This window comes from Scyliorhinus canicula, chromosome 7 (genome assembly GCF_902713615.1).
Source record: "Scyliorhinus canicula chromosome 7, sScyCan1.1, whole genome shotgun sequence".
Taxonomy (NCBI): domain Eukaryota; kingdom Metazoa; phylum Chordata; class Chondrichthyes; order Carcharhiniformes; family Scyliorhinidae; genus Scyliorhinus; species Scyliorhinus canicula.
In genome coordinates this window covers 195,769,898-195,793,471 of record NC_052152.1, presented here as the reverse complement: position 1 = coordinate 195,793,471, position 23,574 = coordinate 195,769,898, and the positions used below count along the sequence as shown (strand labels likewise).

Sequence of the window (23,574 nt, the reverse complement as noted above, 5' to 3'; positions counted from 1 at the left end):
AATGTTGGATAAGGGACCTCAGTGGGGAACACACGGCCGAGGCCGCACATAGCCAGGTTTTCTACACTGAGGGTAGATCCCAGAAGGCCAGTAGATCCTGGGTAAGCCAGCCTACATAGTTTAAAACCTGCATAGGCACGTGCTCTAAAAGAGATGGCTAGGGAAATTGCAAATGCACCAGTGCTAATTTACCAAAATTCTCTAGACTCTGGGGTGGTCCCGGCGGATTGGAAATTAGCAAACGTGACACCACTGTTTAAAAAAGGAGGTAGGCAGAAAGCGGGTAATTATAGGCCAGTTAGCTTAACTTCGGTAGTCGGGAAGATGATGGAATCTATCATCAAGGAAGAAATAGCGAGGCATCTGGATGGAAATTGTCCCATTGGGCAGAAGCAGCATGGGTTCATAAACGGCAGGTCGTGCCTAACTAATTTAGTGGAATTTTTTGAGGACATTACCAGTGCAGTAGATAACGGGGAGCCAATGGATGTGGTATATCTGGATTTCCAGAAAGCTTTTGACAAGATGCCACACAAAAGGTTGCTGCATAAGATAAAGATGCATGGCATTAAGGGTAAAGTAGTAGCATGGATAGAGGATTGGTTAATAGAAAGCAAAGAGTGGGGATTAATGGGTGTTACTCTGGTTGGCAATCAGTAGCTTGTGGTGTCCCTCAGGGATCAGTATTGGACCCACAATTGTTCATAATTTACATAGATGATTTGGAGTTGGGGACCAAGGGCAATGTGTCCAAGTTTGCAGACGACACTAAGATGAGTGGTAAAGCAAAAAGTGCAGAGGATACCGGAAGTCTGCAGAGGGATTTGGATAAGTGAATAGGCTAGGGTCTGACAGATGGAATACAATGTTGACAAATGTGAGGTTATCCATTTTGGTAGGAATAACAGCAAAAGGGATTAGTATTTAAATGATAAAATATTAAAACATGCGGTTGTGCAGAGAGACCTGGGTGTGCTAGTGCATGAGTCGTAAAAGTTTGGTTTACAGGTGCAACAGGTGATTAAGAAGGCAAATGGAGTTTTGTCCTTCATTGCTAGAGGGATGGAGTTTAACACTAGGGAGGTTATGCTGCAATTGTAAAAGGTGTTAGTGAGGCCACACCTAGTGTATTGTGTTCAGTTTTGGTCTCCTTACCTGAGAAAGGACATACTGGCGCTGGAGGGTGTGCAGATGAGATTCACTAGGTTAATCCCAGAGCTGAAGGGGTTGGATTACGAGGAGAGGTTGAGTAGACTGGGACTGTACGTGTACAGATTTAGAAGGATGCGGGGGGGAATCTTATAGAAACATATAGAATTATGAAGGGAATAGATAGGATAGATGCGGGCAGGTTGTTTCCACTGGTGGGTGAAAGCAGAACTAGGGGACATAGCCTCAAAATAAGGGGAAGTAGATTTAGGACTGAGTTTAGGAGGAACTTCTTCACCCAAAGGATTGTGAATCTATGGAATTCTTTGCCCAGTGAAGCAGCTGAGGCTCCTTCATTAAATGTTTTTAAGATAAAGATAGATAGCTTTTTTTAAGAATAAAGGGATTAAGGGTTATGGTGTTCTGGCTGGAAAGTGGAGCTGAGTCCACAAAAGATCAGCCATGAGGGGCAGGCTCGAGAACTAGGCTACTCCTAGTTCTTATGTTTGGTCACATCCCTTTTGGGGGGGGATTCTGATTCTGATAGGACTTGGGTATTTCCCGTGAGGCGCAAAGGCTGCCAGGACGCCCGCGGAGGACGCTCCCAAAATCAACAGGCCACCCTACACTCTCACTCGAATGCAACATGGCCGGTAGATCGCGCTCGATGGTTACGATGATAGATTTAGATGAGAAAAGATGGTAGGAGGCTCGGGTAGCGGATAAATACTAGGATGGACTGGTACTTTGAGCCATGTATCCCAATGTATTCCTATGTATAAATAAGACTAATTAATGCTATTAAGTTTGCCAATCCTCCTGGAAACTGCAGGAATGAAAGATTAATCTGCTGGAAACTCTGTTTTCATTGTTATGGGTCTCAGGGGTCTTTCATGATCTGGTCTTACAGATAATGCTGGAGGCAAGGATGATAAACTCTGCCTTTCATTGAATATTATACTAACCATGTACAGTACAGGCTTGGCACGAGGTTCTACATTGAACTATCGCGTTCCATGCTCTGTTGGCATGTGATTACTGATGATGTAGTGACGATTTACATATTTAACATTAACCCTTTATACTACAGAGACTACTGCGAGCACACCCTGGAGGAAAAACCACACGAGTGCATGTATTTATCAGTTGTAAACATATTGGAGGATGGAAAATGGGCTGTTTGGCTGGCAGAGAAAGATAGTTGGAGGTGGAGAAACCTTCAGGAACTGGACTTGGAAACCCAAATCCTGTTCAGCTCTTGAGTGTAATCTGTCTTTGAGAATTTAGGGGTGGAGGGGAGGAAGGGCATGTCATTTACCCGATTTACCGCCAATTCCATGGATTCTTTCATACCACTTTTTTGTGCAGACTTTCTACGCGAGACCTACAAATTCATCAACAAGAAGGAAAATATTTATATTGTGTTTGCCTTACATTAGCAGCCAATTGCTGCAGAACAGCTTAAAGTAACAGACATACCCTGCCTTCGCAATAGTTACTGTTTTTTCCAGTGATCCTCTGTTATATTACTTTCAGCTACTCGAGCACAGCAGATGGCCAACTATAATTACATCTCAAAGGCAAAATAGTTTTCTTGTTCAAAGCCAAGGGGAACACTTCAATTCCCAATCTACAAAAAAGCCATGTAACAACCATATTTTCAATCAAAATGACCATCAATTATTAACAGCTCCAGGGCAGCATGATGGCACAGTGGTTAGCACTGCGGTCTCACAGTGCCGGGGTCACAGGTTCGATCCCGGCTCTGAGTCACTGTCCGTGTGGAGTTTGCACATTCTCCCCATCTTTGCGTGGGTTTCGCCCCCACGACCCAAAAGATGTGCAGGGTAAGTGGATTGGCCACGCTAAATTGACCCTTAATTGGAAAAAAATGAATTGGGTACTCTAAATTTATTTTAAAAAAGAAAGAAAAAAAATAATAATTAACAGCTCTCACTTTGGTCAGCTTCTAAAAATTCTACACCCACCCAAAATGTTTTCATTTCCTGCATGTGCAATACTGGACTCCTTACTGTTTTCTTTCATGGCCTTGGGGGAAAGAAATTGCATCCATAATGTTACCAAATTCCCTGCAAGTTTTTTTCCATGGTTTGAATGTGATTGGTGTCGGACAGACTGCTGAGATTTCTGCTGGGAACTAACAAACTCTCATCTTCAATCCTCGCTCAGGGATCACTCAGGAGAAAGTCGACCAAACCCGCACAGCGGTAGAGCGGCAAATGATCATAGACATCAGAGAGGGCATTCAGGACGGCACTGATCTGGATGCAAGAGACGCACAGGGAGGCACCTTGGTAAGTAGAATTGGCAAGATTGCTAGATTGGGCGGCATGGTGGCGCGGTGGTTAGCACTGCTGCCTCACAGCTCCAGGGTCCCGGGTTCAATTCTGGTCTCGGGTGACTGCCTGTGCGGACTTTGCACGTTCTCCCCGTGCCTGCGTGGGTTTCCTCCCACAGTCCAAAGATAGAACATAGAACAGTACAGCACAGAACAGGCCCTTCGGCCCTCGATGTTGTGCCAAGCCATGATCACCCTACTCAAACCCACGTATCCACCCTATACCCGTAACCCAACAATCCCCCCCTTAACCTTACTTTTTAGGACACTACGGGCAATTTAGCATGGCCAATCCACCTAACCCGCACATCTTTGGACTGTGGGAGGAAACCGGAGCGCCCGGAGGAAACCCACACACACACGGGGAGGACGTGCAGACTCCGCACAGACAGTGACCCAGCCGGGAATCGAACCTGGGACCCTGGAGCTGTGAAGCATTTATGCTAACCACTATGCTACCGTGCTGCCCCAGGTTAGGTGGATTGGCCATGCTAAATTGCCCTTAGTGTCCAAAAGAGTGGGGGCTGTTACTGGGTTACGGGGATAGGGTGGAGGCCTGAGCTTAAGTGGGATGCTCTTTCCAGGGGACAGCGCAGAATCGATGGGCCTCCTTCTGCACTGTAAATTCTAAGATTCTATAAGATCCAATCCAGGCCAACTTGGAAGAGCGGCCCTGCTATTGGATGAATCAGAAAGTAGCATCACCCCAATGTGGGAGCCAAAGTCATGCTCGTTGCAACATCAGTCACAGTTTGAATTCCCGAATTCCCACAACTTTAAAAAATTAAAATTAAAACAATCAGACAACTATGAGGTGAGCATGACTGAATGTTATGGCCTTATCTCAAGCCCAATCCTGGCACAAACATTGTCGACATGGTGTGCGCTGTTGAAGCAGGTTAGCCTACACTGGGGTAGGCATTCTGACCTAGAAGGCGCAATCTGATATTTGGGTCCATGCCTTGTGGTTGGCTGGAGCTGTTTTGTGATCCTTTGAGGAAAATGGTCCCCACATTAGTGTTTTTCTTTCATTTGCATCTTCTCCCTCGCACCCTCAAAGCATTCTGCAACAAATACCATGCGTTCGAAGAGAATTTGTCTGATTGACCCCGACCACGACTGTCTTTTAAATCTGACGCTAATTCTGTGATTAATTATCTTGCATTGCACTTTTTTTTTTAGGTGGTCCAGTTAATTATCCAACGTTGCTGCTGAGGGATGAGATGTTGTTCATGAGATGTTGCCCCCCCCCCCCCCCCCCCTTATGAATGTTTGAAACGAATAATCATTCAGGATGTTAACTCGCTTACTTTCATCCTATGTTTCAATCCCGATTTGCATTTTCATCCCCTTTTTTGGCTCAGGCTTGCCATTGTTCAGAGGGTTTTTAGTGCGGTGGCTTAGTGGGGGGGGGGACTAAGTCGCAGGTGTTCAGTGCCGCTGAGGTTGAGAGGTTTGTGGATGTTACCTTTAGATCACAGCTGTTAAAGATATTGTTGCCTGAAGCTTGCTACCCGGATTTCAAAGCCCTTCATAACGTGTGTCAAAGCAGCAATCAGTAATGGTGATTGGCCCAGAGCAAAGTGGCTCGCTACATCTTGAAAACATGAGGCTTCAACAATGATGAGGACAGCAAGGCACAGCATTATAAATCCCAGTGCTCTTTCATGTGTTTAAAGTGCAGGTTTTGTCCCATAATATTGTCACGTTCTACCCTGTAAGCAACTTAACACCATATATAGAATCACCACAACAGCTAGTTGCATTTATATAGCACCTTTACCTGAACAAGATGTCACAAGACAGGCCACCCTTTCTCTTATATAAGCAACTCCTCTCCTGTTGCTTTATTTCCTCTGTGGGGAGATCTCGTGGTGTATCTTAGGGCAGCATGGTAGCACAGTGGTTAGCATAGTTGCTTCACAGCTCCAGGGCCCCAGGATCGATTCCCAGCTTGGGTCACTGTCTGTGCCGAGTCTGCACGTTCTCCCGGGGTCTGCGTGGGTTTCCTCCGGGTGCTCCGGTTTCCTCCCACAGTCCAAAGATGTGCAGGTTAGGTGGATTGGCCAGGCTAAATTGCCCCTTAGTGCCCAAAAAGCTTAGGTGGGGTTACTGGGTTACGGGGATAGGGTGGAGGTGTGGGCTTAGGTTGGGTACACTTTCCAAGGGCCGGTGCAGGCTCGATGGGCCGAATGGCCTCCTTCTGCACTGTAAATTCTATGATTCTATCTTTTCTTCAGAAAATGCAGCTGATTATCAAACATGTTATTGATCTGTTGGCCAGTGACCAGTCTGTGTAAGGGGGGTTTCTTTTTTCTTCCCTCTCCCTCAGCTACACATAGTCGCTGCCAACGGTTACTGCACGGTGGCTGAGCTGCTGCTCGAACATGGGGCCAAGGTAAACATCAAGGACCACGATGGATGGGAACCACTGCACGCCGCTGCCTGCTGGGGCCAGGTCAGTTACTGCCCATAACTTGGCACGTTGGTACCTTGTGTGTGTATTGCTTAGAAAGAAGGAAAGGAAAAACTGCATTTGTATAGCACCTTTCACATCCTCAGAATGTCCATTAAAGGCCAATTAAGTACTTTCTGAGCATAGTCACTGTTGTAATGTCGGAAATATGACCGGCAATTTTCACCCAGACAGCTGCCACAACGTGATAAAGAACAGATAATCTGTTTCAACAATGTTGGTTGAGGGACAGATATTGGACAGGACACTGCAGGCAAGTCCACGGCTCTTCTTTTGTGCCCAATTCTTTTTAGTCCAATAAAGGGGCAACTTAGCGTGGCCAATCCACCTAGCCTGCACACCTTTGGGTTGTGGGGGGTGAGGCCCACTCAGACACGGGGCGAATGTGCAAACTCCTCACGGACAGTGACCCGGGGCCAGGATCGAACCCGGGTCCTCAGCAACGTGAGGTAGCAGTGCTAACCACCGCACCACCGTGCCGCCCCTGACCTTTGCTCTTCCTTTGAGTAGCGCCGTGGAATACTTTACACCCAAACTCCAGTCAGAAACAGCTCAAATCAAGAGGCCTTTACTTGTATCCCTGGTCAATTAGTGCTCCAAATACTTAGAAAATTTCTCAACTTAATTCAGGAACTAGCCTATTTATACCAGAAGAGCTGGAAAAAAATAGGCCACTCTCCCCAAATGCGGGGACACATCACCATTTACATTTTGTCGTACAATCGTCACAGCATTTTCTTTTTGGATCAGCGAGGGGTGAGTTTTGAATATTTTCTATTCAGCAAACATCTTGACTATGTGTTCAGCTGCACTCGACGAGAACACGTCCCATTAGGAATCACACTTGGATCAGGAGGCCTGTGAAAGCGATCAGGATGTGGTCTGTTGTAGTACAATTCCATATGGTGAGAGTAAATACCATTGTCTTGGCACAATGGCAGCAGGGCATACGGAATGGAGCGTGAGGTTCTGATGTGACACATTCCTGATCTGAGAAGAAGGTGACAAAACATTTATTGCACATTTTGCCGTGCAGAGTAGCATTGATAAATGGTAGGCCACTTGTTTCCTGTCTGCATCTCCCCAACTTTAGCTGGAATGATTCAGGGATTCGGGAGGACTAGAAAGATGGAATGTGGAAAAGATGTACAATAAGAACTCTAAACATATGCGACTGTTTGATTTTCAATCTCTTTCTCTGCTTGAACCACTCTTGCCTTGCAAGCCATTCTCCTCCATAACTTGTCCTCCATCTGGAAGAGCAATATCAGATAGATCATCCTGGTAGCACAGAGGTTAGCACTGTTGCCTCACAGCGCCAGGGAACCGGGTTCGATTCCCGGCTTGGGTCACTGTTGTGCGGAGTCTGCACATTCTCCCCGTGTCTATGTGGGTTTTCTCCGGGTGCTCCGGTTTCCTCCCACAAGTCCCGAAAGACGTGCTGTTCGGGGAATTGGACACCTGAATTCTCCCTCAGTGTACCCGAACAGGCGGCGGGGTGTGGCGACTGGGGGATTTTCACAGTAACTTCATTGCAGTGTTAACGTAAGCCTACCTGTGACACTAATAAAGATTTTTTTTTTAAATGGGAAATGACGAAGTACCTTCTCCCTTAAGTAGAATACAACCTAACTGGGAACTGGAAGATTTCTCCCAACCGAGCCCTTGAGTCTGAGTGATGAGCAGATCTGGAATTTTTCCAAACTGGGTCAATGAGTCTGAAAAATGGGCAGCCCTGCAGGCTGGAGCGCGTGGTTTTATAATGGAGCCAAGTGATTACAAGTTGCTAAGACTCCACCTGTCAGTAATATTGTTAACAAAGCTCCAAGCTTCACCAGCTCTTCCGAAGCCCACAATCAAAGCTTTTTTTTTAATTTAGCGTACCCAATTCATTTTTTTCCAATTAAGGGGCAATTTAGCATGGCCAATCCACCTACCCGGCACATCTTTGGGTTGTGGGGGTGACACCCACGCAGACACGGGGAGAATGTGCAAACTCCACACGGACAGTGACTCGGGGCCGGGGACGGACCTGGGACCTCGGCGCCGTGAGGCAGCAATGCTAACCACTGCGCCATCGCTCTGCCTTACCCTGCACATCTTTGAGATGTGGGGGCGAAACCCACTCAAACACGGGGAGAATGTTCAAACTCCGCATGGATAGTGACCCAGAGCCGGGATTGAACTTGGGACCTTGGTGCAATGAGGCAACAGGTCTAACCACTGAGCTGCCCTCCCCCACAACCTAAGCTACCTATTGGGACAAGGGCAATGGGTGCAGGGGATCACCATCAACTCGAAATATCCCTCAGGTTTGCCAGCCCAACCTGGTGTTATACGCCTGTTCTTTCATTGTCTCTGTTTCAAAATCCCGGACTCCCCACCTTAAAACGTTGTGGGAACGTTTTCACCACACGGACTGCAGCCGTTCGAGAAACGCCAATACAAGCTTCTCAGGGAAAACTACATTTGGGTAACAAACACTGACCTGGTCAGCGATACTCAAAATCCAGGAGTGATTTGTTTTAAAAAACAGTTTTACGTGCTCATGATACAATGCAGACATTGGCAGAGTCATATTCTTGTGTTATAATATTAATTACAGTGTTCCACACCCAGGAAGAGGTTACAGTTGTGTCTGAACAAAATATGTGCTGATTTCACATTCCCCAATGATTATACTGGTGTGTGTGTAACGTGTGGTGACTCCCTCCTCTGGTGAAATGCAGCAAGGACAAATTTCCTGAAACATGTCAGCACTGATAAAGAGAACACAGACATTGGAACCCACAGCACCTTAATTGCGCTCGTTGCATTTTTGAAATTGGGAAACATGCGATTTCCTTTTGTGTCTTTCTGATGGATAAAAGTGTTTGGGGAAAAAAATGCGTTATATTCACTCACATGCCCAATAAATTCTTGATTACAGAAGGTTAAAACTTGAGGATAAAATTGAAATGCAACGGAGGGTGGGTGGCACAGTGATTAGCACTGCTGCCTCACAGCGCCAAGGGAACCGGGTTCGACTCCAGCCTTGGGTGACTGTGTGCAGTTTGCGTGTTCTCCCCGAGTCTACGTGGATTTCCTCCCACAGTCCAAAGATGTGTAGGTTAGGTGGATTGGCCATGCTAAATTGCCCCTCAAGGGGTTATTGGGATAGGGCGGGGAGTGAACTTGGGTGGAGTGCTCTATCAGAGAGTTGGTGCAGAGTTGATGGGCCGACTGGCCTCCTTCTGCACTGTAGGGATTGTATTATTTCTCTCCGCTTGTATTTGTCTTGAGGAACAAGAGAAAAAACAGTTTGTACCAGTATTCTTAATTCCCAATTTATACTGGTGTTCCATTTTAACATACATAAGGCCGGTTTGGACCAGTATTCTTATTTCCCCCTTTTTACTGTTTTTTCCTTCTGTGTTAAAGTGTTTGTGATTCATAACCATCTGCAGAACAGATGTGGCAATGCATAAGGAGCAGATAAACCTCATTCTGTTCCGCACTATCCCCAACAGCTCTGGTTTGAAGAGTTGAGACGGATCGGGGAAGTGTAATAGCTTCTCTGGTTGTCCCATGATACAACTCAAACACACTGTGTTCCTTCTCTTTGCAGATGCAAATCGCAGAACTGCTGACCGCTCATGGGGCAAGTCTCGGTGCCAAGACGCACTTGAAAGAAACGCCAATTGGTTAGTCACAGATGTACGGTTGATGTCATTCACTTCGCCCAAGTAGTGCCAGATTAAGGCTGGTGCAGGGAGAGGGACCATAGCTTGAATTCTCATTGGAATATAGAAATCGGCAGAACAAAAAAAAGGCAAACTTGCATCTGGTTCATTGTCTACCATTCTGGTAGTGACATACAGATATATAGAAGATAGGAGCAGGAGGAGGTCTTTTGGCCCTTCGAGCCTGCTCCGCCACTCATCACTATCATGGCTGATCATCCAACTCTGTAGCCTAATCCTGCTCGCTCCCATTGCCTTTGATCCCATTCTCCCCAAATGCTATGACCAGCCGCTTCTTGAATATATTCATGGTTTTAGCTTCAACTACTTCCTGTGGTAATGAATTCCACAGGCTCACCACTCTTTGTGAAGAAGGTCTCCTTATCTCTGTCCAAAATGGTTTACCCTGAATCCTCAGACTGTGGCCCCTGGTTCTGGACACACCCATCATTGGTAACATCTTCCCTGCTCCTGTCTAGTCCTGTTAGAATTTTATAAGTCTCTATGAGATCCACCCCCCCCCCCCCTCATTCTTCTGAACTCCAGCGAGAACAATCCCAACCTAGTCAATCTCTCCTCATCTGACAGTCCCACCATCCCAGGAATCAGTCTGGTAAACCTTCGCTGCACTCCCTCGAGAGCAACAACATCCTTCCTCAGAGAAGGAGACCAAAACTGCACACAATACTCCAAGTGTGGCTTCACCAAGGCACTGTACAATTGCAGCAACACATCCCTGCTTCTATACTCGAAACCTCTCGCAATGAAGGCCAAAATACCATTAGCCTTCTTTACCGCCTGCTGCACCTGCATGCTTACCTTCAGCGAATGGTGCACAAGGACACCCAGGTCCCGCTGCACACTCCACTTTCCCAATTTACAACCATTCAGGTAGTAATTTGCCTTCCTGTTTTTGCTTCCAAAGTGAATAACCTCACACTTATCCAAATTATACTGCATCTGCCATTGATTTGCCCACTCGCCCATCCTGTCCAGATCATGCTGTAGGATCCCTGCATCCTCGTCACAATTCACCCTCCCACCTAATTTGGTATCATCTGCAACTTTGAGATGTTAACATTTTGTTCCCTCATCCAAATCATTAATATATATTGTGAATATCTGGGGTCCCAGCACCGATCCCTGTGGTACCCCACTAGTTACTGCCTGCCAATTTGAAAAGGACCCATTAAACCCTACTCTTTGTTTCCCCTCTGCCAACCAGTTTTTTTATCCACCTCAATACATTTCCCCAAATCCCATGCGCTTTAATCTTGCACAATAATCTCTTATGCGGGCTTTGCCAAACACCTTCTGAAAGTCCAAATATACCACATCGACTGGCTCCCCCTTGTCAACTGTACTGGTTACATGCTGGTTACATCTTCAAAGAATTCCAACAAATTTGTCGAGCATGATTTTCCTTTCATAAATCCATGCTGACTCTGACTGATCCTGCCACTGCTTTCTAAATGTTCCTCTAGAAAGTCCTTGATAATGGATTCAAGCATTTTCTCCAGTACCGATGTTAGGCTTACTGGTCTATAATTCCCTGCTTTCTCTCTACCTCCCTTTTTGAATATCGGAGTGACGTGAGCTACCCTCCAATCTACAGGGACAGTTCCAGAGGCCATAGAATCCCGGAAGATGACCACCAATGCATCCACTATTTCCAGAGCCACCTCCTTCAGCACTCTGGGATGCAGATTCTCAGACCCTGGGGATTATCCGCCTTCAATCCCATCAATTTTCCAAGCACCATTTCTCTACTAATGTCGATCTCATGATACCCATTATAATGGAGCTGTCGACGAATCATGACAATTAAACCCTTCCTTTGTTTCGTTTAAAATTAATTGAAAATAACAATAATGACTCTGCCACAGTTTTCAGCCTTTTCCAGCCTTATTATTCCAGCCTTATTATTACAATGGGTATCATGAGATCGACATTAGTAGATACTTCAGCTTTCGTATTTTGGAGCACTTTCATTGGGTGTGTTTAGCCTCTGACAGCCTTGCGAGTATGTTTTTTGGCTCTGCTGTTTAGATCCGTTCTGGTAATGTGTCCAGGATTATAAGCAGAAACCTTTGCTTTTCTTCGATTATGTAGTTTATCCCGTGACCCCCCTCCCCACTCCACCACCGGTGAAATTCTCCCACCAGGTTCAAAATGGAGGCTGGGCAGGAGGTGGCCTTCGAGTGGCCACCTGAAGTGCCCGAGTTGGGGGCGACGACAGGCAGGCGACGGGAATGCCACCAAGAGGTCAGGATGATTCCCCCAAACCCCGCATTTTATTAAGGGGAGGTGGTGACCCAGTGGTATTGTCACTGGACTAATATTCCAGAGACCCAGGGTAATGCTCTGGGGACCCGGGTTCGAATCCCACCACCGCAAATGGTGAAATTTGAATCTGGAATTAAAAGTCTAATGATGACCATGAAACCATTGTTGATTGTCGTAAAAACCCATCTGGTTCAGTAATGTCCTTAAGGGAAGGAAATCTGCCGTCCTTACCCGGCCTGGCCTACATGTGACCCCAAGACCCACAACAGTGTGGTTGTCTCTTAAAATGTGCCCTGAAAAGGCCTAACAAGCCACTCAGTTCAAGGGCAATTAGAGATGGGCAATAAATACTATCCCAGATCCCATGAAGGAATTCAAATAAAATACCCTTTGATTCTATTCTTTCACTTTCTTCTTATATCAGATCATCTTGAATTTGTAAGTAAATTTTGACTGTTGTGCAGATTTGAGTCTCAAATCTTTGGCCGCACTCTGATTGAATGATCTCATCTGAAAAACAGCACGTCCACCAGTGCAATGCTCCTACAGTGCAGGCACTTTGTGTCAGCCGAGATTATATAGACTCAATAATTTGCAGTGGGACTCGAAGGCACAATCTCCAGATTCAGAGGTAAGGGAGCTGCCCACTCAGCTATGGCACAGGTAGAAAGGAGACCACCTGAGATGAATCCTTCAATGATCCAGGGCTGTGCTGTCCTGGTCTGAGGTGGACTAATGTTACGTCTCTATTGCAGACCTCTGCGACGACGAGGAGTTCAAGGTTTTGCTTCGACAGCTCAAGCACAAGCACGACAGCATCCTGAAGTCCCAGAGCAAGAACAAGTCATCCCTATGCAGGAGGACCTCGAGTGCTGGAAGCCGAGGGTTAGTATATGCGCACCTTTTAATCAAAGCACTTATCCCATGGAAATGCTCAGTGATTAAACTGCACTTTGCCTTCCAAAGAAGTCACAGTTTTGGGTTTCTTGGTCATCGTGGATTTTCCCATCCTGTCCTTATTTGTAACATGGAATTTGCCCTGAGTGCCACTGATTGCTGGTTGCGAACAACCGGCGCTCTCAAATTCCTAATCGGCTGGATCAAAATGTATCCTCTCAAAGCAGGAGAAAACGACAAGACGATCCCTAACGTCGCTTCACTCAAAGGTGTGTAAATCTCGGAATTGGAGCTGTAGGTGCTCGGTTGCTGTGCATACTCAATAGAAGTCTCCAGGGCAGCACGGTAGCATTGTGGATAGCACAAATGCTTCACAGCTCCAGGGTCCCAGGTTCGATTCCGCCTTGGGTCACTGCCTGTGCGGAGTCTGCACGTCCTCCCCGTGTGTGCGTGGGTTTCCTCCGGGTGCTCCGGTTTCCTCCCACAGTCCAAAGATGTGCCGGTTAGGTGGATTGCCCATGATAAATTGCCCTTAGTGTCCACAATTGCCCTTAGTGTTGGGTGGGGTTACTGGGTTATGGGGATAGGGTGGAGGTGTTGACCTTGGGTAGGGTGCTCTTTCCAAGAGCCAGTGCAGACTCGAAGGGCCGAATGGCCTCCTTCTGCACTGTAAATTCTATCTATCTATGTAAGTCGATAGATTTTTGGGTGCCAAGGGAGTTAAGAGATAGGGGGATAGTATTCATTTGTAAATATTTCATGACCTGTAATGAGTTTTCTGATATCTGAGCGTGCAGTCTTCCACCCTTCACAAAAGAAAAGCTCCTTTGGCTTCTCACAATTGTTAGCGATGTGGAAACGCCTCCGATCTCCTCATGTTTTGTTGGATTACCGTTGGAAGTCATGGGGAAATTTCTCACAGCAGTTTTTGCTCTGGCAATAACATAGATACATAACGTAAGGCTAATACACCAGGAGCTACTGCATAGTGATTGTGAACAGGAAAATTAGACGGTTTGGTTTGCATCCCTTGCCTAGGGCAAGAAAACTTTAGTGTCCCAAACACTGCCGTGGCTCAGGATAGACTGGGCCAGCGAATGGATAGACTGGGCCAGAGAATGGATAGACTGGGCCAGCGAATGGATAGACTGGGCCAGCGAATGGATAGACTGGGCCAGCGAATGTGGGGTGGGTCCCAAAGGTCGGCCAATTGGCAAAAGTGGGTCCCGGGAAAAAAAACATTTGAAAAACACTGGTCCAGGTCACTGAACTGGTAAACCACAAACCTAAAGCAATGTTCTGGGGTTCCAGGCTCGAATCTCACTGTGCTAGGTGGTAAAAATCATCCTGTGGCAGGCACGGGTGCGCTCAAACCGTTTTTGAAATGTGCGGCGTGCACAAGTCGGACCTCGGTTCGCTGGTGACTTTGAGGTGGGGGCAACACACATAGTCTACCTGCCAGCCTACCTGCCATGGCGCTGTGCCATTCTGGGCTAGTTTAGCACAGTGGGCTAAATAGCTGGCTTGCAATGCAGAACCAGGCCAGCAGCGCGGGTTCAATTCCCGTACCAGCCTCCCCGAACAGGCGCCGGAATGTGGCGACCAGGGGCTTTTCACAGTAACTTCATTGAAGCCCACTTGTGACAATAAGTGATTATTATTATTATCTTGTGATGAATGCCACATCGCTGGGCCTGTACGGTCGGTCTCCTCCTGCTCTTTGCTGACATTGGGCCACAAGGACACCACTGTGCTGTGGGACTCATGCAGGCCTCCACTTTTATACTCAGTACTGAGCCTGGGGTTGGGGAGTGCTAGGGGTCTTCTGCTCCCGGTGGCTGACACCGTTGTCCACGAGGTCGCCACTGTGTTGCGGTACTCAGGCAGAACTCCACTTTCACACATGAGCATCGTCACTGGGGTGGGGAGTGAGGGGATGAAAAAAACAAGTGGGGGGGGTGCAAAGGGGAAGAAGGACTGTGCAAGGGCTATGAGGGGAGACGGGTGAACACAGTGGGGAGCAATAGGAAAAGACGCACAATGGAAGGTAGAGGGGCAAGGAGGTGGAGGAGGAGGAGGAGGAACAATGGAAGGCAGAGGCTAGACCAAGGGGTGGGAAACTGGGGCCTGGCAAGGGTGCAGAAATGCTGGCAATGGGGGTCAAAAGGATATAAAAGTCTTGACTGGAAGAGGATGCACACTAATTCGAATAGAAGGGATTTAGTGTGGCACATGGAAAAAATACTGTTATAACTTGGTATTATTAGCGTCTCTTTTGTGGCAGGCATGTAGTTTCTTAAATGAGTTGATACTTTGACTGCTTTGAAGACCTTGAAAGCAGAAGATTCTCAGTAAGCTGCAAGGCTTCTTATAATTGAATTGCCAGGAGATTGGCTTTCAGGAGAATATTGAAATTGGAACAAGTTTGATAATCTGTCTCCCACCTTCAGGGTATTTCTGCTAATTACCTTGGCTGCTTGGTTGACTGCAGCTGGTTTGGTGGCTTTCAGCTGGTGTCTGTGTCTCTGCCGAGCTTATCCGTGCTCTTTTAAAAGACAAATATAACCATCTCAGCCATGTGATGTGTTACGAGTCCAAAGTCTTTTTCCAAATACGTTTGTGTGTTAGACAGATAAACATTCTGTGTTGTGGCTTTTCACATTTCAAGCGCTGTCTTAGGAACATCGGAACAGAAGTAGGCCATTCAGCCCTCGAACCTGCTCCACCATTGAATACTATAGTGGCTGATCGGACATTTCAATGTCTTATACCCCCACTATCCCCGTAACCCTTTATGTTATTGTCAATCAGAAATCTATCGATCTCTATCTTAAATATACTCAATGACTGAGCTTCCGCAGCTCCCTGGGGTAGAGAATTCCAAAGATTCACAACCTCCGTGTTAAGAAGTTTCTGCTCATAAGGCTTCCCCCTTATTTTGAAATTGTGCCCCCTGGTTCTAGACTCCCCAACCAAGGGAAAGATCTTACCTGCAGCTACCCCTCGCCATTCCTTTAAGTGTTTTGAAGGTTCAATGACATCACCTCTCATTCTCTGAAACTCTCGAGAATACAGGCCCAGTTTTCCCAATCTCTCTTCATAAGATATTGTGGTGGTATGATTAGCATAGCTGCCTGCCATTGGTGCAGAACACCGGCTTACCATTGGCCCTGGTCGGTCATGTGCCAGACCAGTCATGTGACGGCTCCCCGATTGGTCGAGAGGCTGAGTTAACCCCGCCTCCAGGGCGGGGTATAAATACCCAGTACTCCCGGCGGTCGTCCTTCTACTGTAATCAGCCGCAGGGCTAACATCTAGTAGATTAAAGCCATACTTTTGTTCAACAACTCGGCTTGCGTTCAATTGATGGTACATCAGACACTCCCACCATCCCTGGAACAAGTCCGGTGAACCTTTGTTGTACTCCCTCTAATGGGGATACTACTCTTTCTGAGGTAAGGGGACCAAATTGCACGCAGGACTCTGGGTGTGGTCTAACCAAACATGTATATAATTAAAGTAAATCCTCACTGCTCCTGTACTCAAATCCTCTTGTGATAAAGGCTAAAATTTCATTAGCCTTCCTAATAACTTGCTGCACCTGCATGTGAGCCTTCAGTGACTTACGGGCAAGGCCACCCAGGTCCCTATGTACATTTACATTTTCTAATTTCTTTTTATTTGGGAAATACTCTGTACATCTGTTCCTTCTACCGAAGCGGATTACCTCACATTTTTCCACGTTATGTTCCGTCGGCCATGTTCTTGCCCACTTACTGAGTTTGTCCAAATCCTCCTGTAGCCGCTTTACATCTTCCCCTCAACGCACATTCCTGTCTAGCTTTATATCCATCCATCAACTTGGAAATATTATATTTGGTCCCCACATCCAAATCATTAATATATATTGTGAACAGCTGTTGCCCAAGAACTGATCCTTACGGTAGCCCACTAGCCAAAGCCTGCCAATAGGTGAATGACCCATTTATTCCTATTCTGCTTTCTGTCTGGTAGCCAGTCCTCAATCCATGCCAGTATATTGCCTCCTATCCTATGTGCTTTTATTTTGCAAATCAACCTCCTGTGGGGACTTTATCAAAGGCCTTCTGAAAATCCAAATGTACTACGTCCATCGACTCTCCTCTATCAATTTTGTTATAACATCCTCCAAAAATTCCAAGTTCGTCAAACATGATTTCCCATTCGTAAATCCATGCTGACTTTATGCCCAATCGGATCGTGATTGTCCAAGTGTCCATTTATCACATCCTTTATAATAGATTCTAGGGCAGTACGCTGGTGCACTGGTTAGCACTGTTGTCTCACAATGCCGAGGACTCAGATTCGCTCCCGGCCCCGGATAACTCTCCGTGTGGAGTTTGCACGTTTTCACTGTGTCTGCGTGGGTCTCACCCCCACAACCCAAAGATGTGCAGGGTAGGTAGATTGGCCACGCTAAATTACCCCCTCATTGGAAAAAAATAATCCGGCACTTTAAATGTATAAAAAATAAAAAATATATATAATAGATGCTAGAGGCCAGTTAAGAGTCAATCACACAGCTGTGGGTCTGGAGTCAGAAGTAGACCAGACCAGGCAAGGATGGCAGATTTCTTTCCCTAAAGGATGTTGATGAACCAGATGATAGCTTTCAATTCCAGATTTTGTTAATTGAATTTAAATGCCACAAACTGCAATGGTGGGATTTGAACCTGTGTCCCCAGGGCAGCACGGTAGCACAAGTGGATAGTACTGTGGTTTCACATTGCCAGGGTCCCAGGTTCGATTCCCCGCTGGGTCACTGTCTGTGCGGAGTCTGCACGTTCTCCCCGTGTCTGCGTGGGTTTCTTCCGGGTGCCCCGGTTTCTTCCCCCAGTCCAAAAGCGTGCAAGTTAGGTGGATTGGCCATGATAAATTGCCCTTAGTGACCAAAAGGGTTAGGAGGGGTTAGTGGGTTACGGGGATAGGGTGGAAATAGGATTTAAGTGGGTGGGTTCAGACTCAATGGGCTGAATGGCCCTCTTCTGCACTGTATGTTGTATGTAGGATTAGCTTTTGCATCTAAATTACCAGTCCATTGACATAATCAGTCTGCCACAATCTCCTCTAAAAGGTGTTTGGGCAAGGGGCCATTAGAATACAGTGAAACGGTCATTGGGACCCATTTCACAAATGTCTAGCACCCACTGAGTTCCGATGTCCCTGGTGAAACATGGAGATGAGTTGGCTGAAACCCCACCATCTCTTATGTTTTCGGCCACATTTGAACAGGTATTTGCCACAGACTCTACTGTCTGCAGCTCAAATACCAAAAGATGGCGGCAGCCATCCTCACGCATATTGTGTTCATTAAAAAAAAATATAGCGTTAAAATTTGTAAATTCTTCATGCATGACGAAAGGAAAAACGTCAGCACAGACGGTGAACCAGACTAACGGATAGTTCTTTCAGAGAGTCCTGACCCATGCACGATGGTTTCCTTCGGTGCTGCATCTGAATTCCAAATGATTGCCACCTCTCAACTATTTTTTTTTTTCGTTTTTTAAAAAATCATTTTAGCGCACCCAATTCATTTTTCCAATTAAGGGACAATTTAGCGTGGCCAATCCACCTAGCCTGCACATTTTTGGGTTGCGGGGGCGAAACCCACGCAAACACGAGGAGAATGTGCAAACTCCACACGGACAGTGACCCAGAGCCGGGATTGAACCTGGGACCCCGGCGCCGTGAGGCCGCAGTGCTAACCCACTGCGCCACCGTGCTGCCCCGCCACCTCTCAACTAAGGAGCAATCTGTTCTCATTCCACGCTGGGAGAACAATACTCACGGAGGAAGGGAAGGGACACTCCAACCTCAGGGTTCATTGGGGTGAGGGGAGGAGCTGTCAGAGTGGTGGGGCGGGCAGCACGGTGGTGCAGTGGTTAGCACTGCTGCCTCACGCCGCCGAGGTCCCAGCTTCGATCCCGGCTCTGGGTCACCGTCCGTGTGGAGTTTGCATATTCTCCCCGTGTTTGCGTGGGTTTCGCCCCCACAACCCAAAGATGTGCAGGGTAGGTGGATTGGCCATGCTAAATTGCCCCTTAATTGGGAAAAATGAATTGGGTACTCTAAAAAAATTTTTTTTTAAAGAGTGGTGGGGTGTTGTGGGCTGCTACCATGATGCACCAACAGGAAAGGAGCAGATGAGTGAGATTTCATGGGAAAACAGCATCCTGTCACCATGGGACCTGGGACATGGGACAGTGCCCTCTAATACAGGACTATCTCATATAACAAAGAGATGGCTGGTCACCCTGACTCCACCAGCAATCGCACACAGTTTTAAAAATAAATTCCAATTAAGGGGCAATTTAGTATGGCAAATCCATCTGCCCTGTACATTCTTTTGGGTTGTGGGGGTGAAACCCAGTCAGACGTGGGGAGAATGTGCAAACTTCACACGGACAGTGACCCGGGGCCGGGATCGAACCCCGATCCTCGGCACCGTGAGGTAGCAGTGCTAACCACTGCGCCACAGTGCTGCCCTTAAGTTCCGCAGTCTAACCACTCACGGAGTAATAATATTTCTCCCGAATACCCTTTTGGCTTTGATATTGACTGTCTTCCTGAAATGGAAAATGTTTCATTAGCCATCGTTAAGATCCTTCATCTTGAAAACCGATACACACAAATATTCCTTTTCTTGAAGTGAGGGAAAGGAATGGGGAAGTGACAACACTCAGCTTGTGACCTGTGAGTTGATCTAAGGACTGGGTGAGCCCCAGCCAGCGCGGTATCCATTCTCAAGACAGAACAATCAGTGCAGGGAAGCTTTGTGCAAAGATTGATGCAGATCTCCTTTTACCTTTCAGGACTGTCGTGCGCCGCGCAAGCGTGTCTGACCGAAATAATTTGTACAGGAAGGAATGCGAGCAAGAAGCAATTATCTGGCAGCAGATGGAGCAGAAGGAAATGGAAAGGGAACTTGCAAGCAGCGACGGAGAAGATAAGGAGTCATCCAAAGATCAAGAGAATCTGACCCCGGTAAAGACTTCCATTAAAATATCCAGCTGTCGGAGTTTCCATCATTTAGGATGTAATGTTAAACTGGGGCCCTATCTGTCCATTCGTATGTCCCCTACTGTATTCCTGGCAGGTTTAACGTTGCCCCTCCATCCCCCAACCCGATCATGTCTCAGATTAACATGGATAATCGGGCCCCGATGACCGCCCCGGAGTTGATCTGCGTATTTTAAAACGGCGCGGCCGACTTAAATAAGAGCCGGAGCAGGACTGTGCCTTACAGCTTCTCGAGCCTGTTCCCCAATTCAGGGGACTGCAGCTGCTCTTTGGCCTCAACTCCATTTTTCCGCCTGCTCCTCATATTCCCCCGATTCCCTGAGAGGCCAGAAACCGTCCCAAATCATGATTAAATATAACCAATAAGGGGAGGCCTTGCCAGCTGCAATTTAAAATTACAATCGGACATCACAGGGCGGACGGAGGGGATGGGGGCTGTGGATAGGAACCTAGGAAATGGGAGCAAGAGAAAATCATTCGGCCCCTTCAGCCTGCTCTGGCATTCGACTGCATCATGGCTGACCTTCACGCATTTTCCTGTCTCAATGTCCCTTGATGTCTTGAACAGCTAGAAATGTACCCACCCATCTTAGTCTTGAGCATACTCATTGATTGAGCCTCCACCAGCTACTGGGGCAGAGAATCACATAGATTCACCATCCTCAGAGCAAATAAATTCTTCCTTATCTCAGTCCTACATCTTATTCTGAGGCTGGCTCGAGACCCCCCCCCCCCCCCCCCCCCTTACCAGCCAGGGAACACCTCTTTCCTATATCTGCCCTGTCAAGTCCTGTAACAATTTTGCACATTTCTATGAGATCACCTCTCAAGCTTCTAACCACCAGAGAATACAGGTCCAGTCTCCTCAGTCTCCCCTCCTGCCATCCCAGAGATCAGTTTGGGGAACATTTGCTGCAGTAGTCTCTCTATGGCAAGTATGGCAAGTCCCTCCAAGGCCAACGCTGCACAAAATACTCCAAATGTGGTCTCAGCAAGGCTCTATACAATTTCAGCAAGATATCTTTACTGCTGTACTCAAACCCCAATGCAATTAAGGCCAACAGTCCATGGGCAGCATCGTAGCACAGAGGTTAGCACAGTTTCTTCACCGCGCCAGGGTCCCAGGTTCGATTCCCGGTTGGGTCACTGTCTGTGCGGAGTCTGCACGTTCTCCCCGTGTCTACGTGGGTTTCCTCCGGGTGCTCCGGTTTCCTCCCACAGTCCAAAGATGTGCTGTTAGCTGAATTGGACATTCTGAATTCTCCCTCCCGTGTACCCGAACAGGCACCGGACTGTGGCGATTAGGGGCTGTTCACAGTAACCTCTTTGCAGTGTTAATGTAAACCTACTTGTGACAATAATAAAGATTATTATGATTATTTCCCTTTCTAATTGTCTGCTGCACCTGCTGCATGTTAGCTTTCAGTGACTTGTGAACAAGGACACTGGCTCGCTTTGGACATCAACACCTCTCAATCTCTCCCCATTTAGAACATAGAACAGTACAGCACAGTACAGGCCCTTCGGCCCACGATGTTGTGCCGACCATTTATCCTAATCTAAGATCAATCTACCCTACACCCCTTCAGTTTACTGCTGTCCTTGTGCCTGTATAAGAGTCGCTTAAATGTCCCTAATGACTGACTCCACCACCTCTGCTGGCAGTGCATTCCACACACCCACCACTCTCTGTGTAAAGAACCGACCTCTGACATCTCCCCATACCTTCCTCCAATCACCTTAAAATGATGTCCCCTCGTGACAGCCATTTCCACCCTGGGGAAAAGTCTCTGGCTATGCACTCTATCCATGCCTCTCATCACCTTGTACACCTCTATCAAGTCACCTCTCTTCCTTCTTCGCTCCAGTGAGAAAAGCCCTAGCTCCCTCAGCCTTTCTTCATCAGACATGCCCTCCAGTCCAGGCAGCACCTTGGTAAATCTCCTCTGTACCCTCTCCAAAGCATCCACATCCTTCCTATAATGAGGCAACCAGAACTGGACACAATATTCCAAGTGGGGTCTAACCAGGGTTTTATAAAGCTGCAGCAAAACCTCACGGCTCTTAAACTCAATCCCCCTGTTAATGAAAGTCAACACACACACACTACGCCTTCTTAACAAGCCTATCAACCTGGGTGGCAACTTTGAGGGATCTATGTACGTGGACCCCAAGATCCCTCTGTTCCTCCACACTTCCAAGAATCCTGCCTTTAATCCTGTATTCAGCATTCAAATTCGACCTTCCAAAATGAATCACTTCACATTTATCTAGGTTGAACTCCATCTGCCACTTCATAGCCCAGCACTGCATCCTGTCAATGTCCTGTTGTAACCTGCAACAGCCCTCAACACTATCTACAACTCCCCCAACCCTTGTGTCATCGGCAAACTTACTACTTCCTCATCCAAATCATTTATAAAAACCACAAAGAGCAGAGGTCCCAGAACAGATCCCTGCGGGACATCACTGATCACCGACATCCAGGCGGAATACTTTCCATCCACTACCACTCGCTGTCTTCTTTCGGCCAGCCAATTCTGTATTCAGACAGCCATATTTCCCTGTATCCCATGCCCCCTAACTTTCTGAATGAGCCTACCATGGGGAACATTATTAACTGCCTTACTGAAATCCATATATACCACATCCTCTGCCTGACCTTCATCAATGTGTCTCATCACATCCTCAAAGAATTCAATGAGGCTTGTGAGCTGCCCCTCACAAAGTCATACTGACTATCTTTAATCAAACTATGTTTTTCTAAATAATCATAACTCCTATCTCTCAGAATCCTTTCCAATATTTTGCTCACCACAGACGTAAGACTGACTGGTCTGTAATTCCCAGGAATTCCCCTATTCCCTTGCTTGAATAGCGGGACAACATTCGCCTCCCTCCAATCATCTGGTACTACTCCAGTGGAGAGTGAGGACGCAAAGATCATCGCCAACGGTGCAGCAATCTCCTCCCTCGCTTTGCGTAGTAACCGTGGGTATATCCCGTCAGGGCCAGGGGCCTTATCTATCCTGGTGCTTTTCAAAATTTCCAGCACATCCTCTTTCTTAATATCAACCTGTTCAAGCCTATTAACCTGGTTCACACTGTTCTCACAAGCAACAAGGTCCCTCTCTCTAGTGAATACTGAAGCAAAATATTCATTTAGGGCCTCCCCTACCTCCCCAGACTCTAGGCACAAATTCCCTCCACTATCCCTGATCGGCCCTACTCTCACTCTGATCATCCTCTTATTTCTTACATGTGTAGAATGCCTTGGGTTTTCCCTAATGCTTCCCGCCAGGGATTTTTCATTCCCCCTTCTAGCTCTCCCAAGTCCATTTTCAGTTCCTTCCTTGTAACCCTCTGGAGCCATGCCAGATCCTTGCTTCCTCATCCTTATGTAAGCTTCCTTCTTCCTCTTGACTAGAAGCTCCACTTCTCTTGTCATCCAAGGCTCCTTCACCTCACCATTCCTTCCTTGTCTCAGTGCGACAAAACTATCCAGCACTAGCAGCAAGTGCTCCTTAAACAACCCCCACATTATTGTTGTGCATTTCCCCAAGAACAACTGTTCCCAATTTTTGCTCCTCAGCTCCTGTCTAATAGCAGTATAATTTTCCCTCCCC

General features: G+C 47.0%; 1 protein-coding gene across 2 annotated transcripts in view; it reads left to right on the top strand.

The window, feature by feature from the left end:
* The window catches only part of ppp1r16b (protein phosphatase 1, regulatory subunit 16B), a 217,541-nt gene that overhangs the window by 187,757 nt on the left and 6,210 nt on the right, over window positions 1-23,574 (top strand). For both annotated transcript variants that reach the window (XM_038803595.1, XM_038803596.1), the window contains exons 6-10: window positions 3,340-3,464; window positions 5,841-5,966; window positions 9,592-9,667; window positions 12,748-12,877; window positions 19,741-19,912. In XM_038803595.1, coding sequence (XP_038659523.1) covers window positions 3,340-3,464; window positions 5,841-5,966; window positions 9,592-9,667; window positions 12,748-12,877; window positions 19,741-19,912 — 629 coding nt within the window. The remainder of the gene's footprint in view (window positions 1-3,339; window positions 3,465-5,840; window positions 5,967-9,591; window positions 9,668-12,747; window positions 12,878-19,740; window positions 19,913-23,574) is intronic.